General features: G+C 60.1%; 2 protein-coding genes across 2 annotated transcripts; both read left to right on the top strand.

Moving 5' to 3' along the window:
- Positions 1-59: 59 nt before the first annotated feature.
- Positions 60-1,529, top strand: DQ04_11181010 (hypothetical protein; the record flags this gene model as incomplete). The annotated part of the gene is made up of 1 exon (XM_009316463.1): positions 60-1,529. The coding sequence occupies one exon, from the start codon at positions 60-62 to the stop codon at positions 1,527-1,529; it is 1,470 nt and encodes a 489-aa protein (XP_009314738.1).
- Positions 1,530-2,052: 523 nt separating this feature from the next.
- On the top strand, positions 2,053-3,444 carry DQ04_11181000 (putative bystin; the record flags this gene model as incomplete). The annotated part of the gene is made up of 1 exon (XM_009316462.1): positions 2,053-3,444. The coding sequence occupies one exon, from the start codon at positions 2,053-2,055 to the stop codon at positions 3,442-3,444; it is 1,392 nt and encodes a 463-aa protein (XP_009314737.1).
- Positions 3,445-3,625: the final 181 nt, after the last annotated feature.

The raw sequence follows: 3,625 nt of genomic DNA, 5'->3' as shown, positions 1-3,625 counted from the left end.
AGAGAGAGAGAGAGAGAGAGAAAAGTAGCTCAGCTTCTATACAGGGTGGGAGGGCAGACATGACAGAAGAGTCTATGTCTTCGAACAAACGCATCCAGCTCCTGCGCGAGCGGCTTGAGTTGTACAACGCCACCATCGCGGAGGCCATGGGGGCTGTCGCGGGCGTTTCCAACGTGGAGAAGAGCGCCGCCCCCGCAGGAGCCGCCAAGCCATCAGAAGCACCAGCAGCGGGATCAGGAGGAGGAAAACGACGGCCTGGTGAGACGGCGGGGGGCGGCGGCAAAGAGTTCGCGCCGCGGCTAGAGCGTGATCTCGCGGCAGACTTCAGCGCTGCGCGGAAGACGAGTGACGAGACGCGACGCTGCGATAAGCGCACGGTGCCGCCGCCGCCATCCCCACCGCAGGAGGCGAAGCGCACGGCCGTAACGTCCAGCAGCGTCGCGTCCTCCGCAGAAGACGATGACGACTCGACGACGCTGTACTCCGACAGCGAAGAGGGGGGATTTCTGAACCCGTTCCTCAACGAGCCGGTCTCAGTAGAGGATATTGCCCTGTCGGTGCGCGAGATGCAGCGTGCAGAGGGGCTGTCCGCCGCCAAGACGGCTGTTTCTGCGGCGCCGCAGAGCCGAAGCAAGAACAATAGTAGTCCCCTCGAGTCCAGCGGAAAAAGGTCTGCTGACGGCAACTCTGTGTCGTCGCGCACGCCGCCACCGCCACTGCCCGAGGAGGCGGAAAGTGAAGCGGGTGCGTTGCAGCAGAAGCAGCAGCAGCCACAACAGGCAGGCGAGACAGTAACGGCCCCGTCGTTTGCACAACTGGAGACGGCCTACCACAGACTCACAATGGCGGAGCAGGCCGTCGTAAAGCTTCAGAGGGCAGTGGATATTGAGCGCTTCCCGCGCGCGCTGCCACAGCGGGAGCAGGCGCAGCGACTCGCCGGCTCGCGTGACGCGCTCACGAAGAAGGAGCAGGCGCTGCGGCGCCGCGAGCCGACAGGCAGGACGCTTACTGCTATCTACGAGACCGATGCGTTGAACGTAGATCAACAGGTGCAGCAGCTCCTTGCGGACTGTGATGCTGCGCAGTCCCTCTTTGCACGCGTGCACGACCGCCGCGCGGCTGTGGCAGAGAAGGAGCGATTACTGAAGCGGCGACTCAGTGAACTCGATGATAGGCAGCGGGAGGTGCGCGAGAGGCGACAGGCACTCGCCGCGTTAGAGCGCCGCACCGAACAGCGCGAGGCGTCGCTGGTGTTGCGTGAGGAAAACTATCGCAATGACATCGCCGCGCACAAGGAGCGGGAGCAGAGCCTGCAGGCGCGCATCAGCGAAGTGGAGGCGCTCAACCGGAAAGTGACATCGTGGATGAAGATCCTCGAGGACCGCGACACGGAGATCGCGGCGAAGGAGCAGCGGCTGCGGCGCGTGCAGGCGGATTTGGTGCGCCGCTCGGAGGAACTGCTGTGTTACCGCAACGCGCGCGCGAAGCAGCCGACGCGGATGGCGCCAAGCCGGGCAAAGAGCCCATAGAGAAGCGATAAAGTCACAATGAGAATAGTGCGGAGTGTCGCAGGAACTATATGAGAAAATTCACACAAACACATCCCCACACAAAACAGAGCGGCTGAAAAGTACAGTCGTGGAGGGAAATACGTCTGGGGCAGGAGTTTTTCCTTGCGAATTTTGTTCCCGGTCGTTTACTCTTTTTGACATGCCAGTTCTATTCCCTCCAATCTCCCACGCGGCGGTCTATCGTTTTCATATTCCTGCTGGCTGCGCTTTGGCGGAGCGGCATAGGGCTTCATCTTCACCATTCGTTATCTTTTATATATATATATTTATATGTGCCTGTGGCGGGGCGCGTGATGCACCGCTCTGCTTCACGCTGCACCGTCCGTGCCCCACTGAAACCCGCTGCTGTTCTTGCCGTTGTTGATAATGTGTGCCAATCCTGCTCCTTCGTTTTTTTTTGTTTCCTCTCCGTTGCTCTCTTACTCGCGTTCCCTCCCCGCCGCTCGGCAGAGTGAAGAGGAGGCCAGCGACTACTGCGGCAATGCCGGGGCGTGAGAAGGGGCGGCGCGTGAAAAGCCGCACAAACCCGCTTGGCGAGGACCTGCACGCTGACCGCTTCGCCAGCGCCAAGCGCCACGCAGAGGCAGAGGATGCCGACGGTGACGACAAGAATGGCATCCTCCTGCCGAATCGCACAACGACCCGCATCCTCAAGACGGCCCGACAGCAACTCGAGGCGATCGCCGACGAGGAGCGTTACAATGACGCCTACGACAACGAGGAAGAAAGCGGCAACCACCACCACAACAACCATATTGAAGACCCAGGCCTGGCGGAGCTCGAGTGCGAGGCGCAGTTGGGCGACATGTACGCCAGCAACGGCGACGAGGACGAGGAGGTGGTGATCGAGTACGACGACGCAGAGTCAGTGATGTCGGAGATCCCGTCGGAGATGGAAATGGGGGCAGACATGTACGGTATCGACGAGGAGGAGGCGCGGCTGCTGCAGAAATTCCAGCCGCCCTCGCGCGTGCAGAGCCGCAACTTGGCCGACATGATCATGGAGAAGATTAGGGAACGCGAGGGGGCTCGCAAGACGGCAGCAGGAGCGGCAGGGGCGGGCGTCTCACACAACGATGGCGACGAGGACGAGGAGAGAATAGACCCCCGCGTGGCGCGTGTGTACACGGCGATTGGCGGCATCCTGAAGAACTACACATCAGGGAAAATCCCCAAGGCGTTCAAGGTGCTTCCGAACATTAAGAACTGGGAGCAGCTGCTGATGCTCACGAAGCCGCACGAGTGGTCACCGCATGCGACATACCAGGCCACGCGCATCTTCGCTGCGAACCTTAACGAGCGCATGGCCCAGCGCTTCTACGCTGCGGTGCTGCTGCCCATGACGCACGAGCGCATGGCGACGGAGAAGAAGCTCCACCCCGCACTCTACATGGCCATTCGTAAGGCACTGTTTAAGCCAGTGGCTTTCTTCAAGGGCTTCATTCTCCCACTTGTCGCGGATGAGGAATGCACGCTCAAGGAGGCCCTTGTCGTGGCAAGTGTGCTGCAGCGGATGCACCTTCCACCGGTCCCAACGGCAGTGACAATTGTGAAGTTGGCGCAGCAGCCGTTCTCTGGACCTCGCTCGGTGTTTCTGCGCGTGCTCATTGATAAAAAGATGGCGATGCCGTATCAGGCAGTGGATGCACTCGTTGAGTACTTTCATCGCTTCATTCGGACACACGCCAAAGAGGAGAAGCTGCCCGTCCTGTGGCACCAGACACTTCTCTCCTTCACGCAGCGTTACAAGGGTGATCTGACGGCGGAGCAGGTGGAGCTGCTGCAGCAGGTGTGTGCCAAGCACTTCCACTACCTCTTAACACCGGAGGTTAGGCGCGAACTCAACGCCGCCCCAAACGCAGCGAGGGGGTAACGTTTGAATAATGCATGCATGTCCGCTGTTGCTATTGTTGCTACTACTACTACTACCACTACTGGTAAGCTGAAGGAGGTGTTGGTGAGAGGGAGAGAGTGCGCGTGTGCCTCTGTGTGATCAAGAGAGGAGGAGAGGGAACGTCTGTGTGCGTGAGAGAGAGAGAGAGAGAGAGAGAGAG

Source organism: Trypanosoma grayi (assembly GCF_000691245.1).
Source record: "Trypanosoma grayi strain ANR4 Tgr_1118_V1, whole genome shotgun sequence".
Taxonomy (NCBI): Eukaryota; Euglenozoa; class Kinetoplastea; order Trypanosomatida; family Trypanosomatidae; genus Trypanosoma; species Trypanosoma grayi.
The sequence above is the reverse complement of the archived record's forward strand: the minus strand, read 5'-3'. Positions and strand labels throughout refer to the sequence as shown.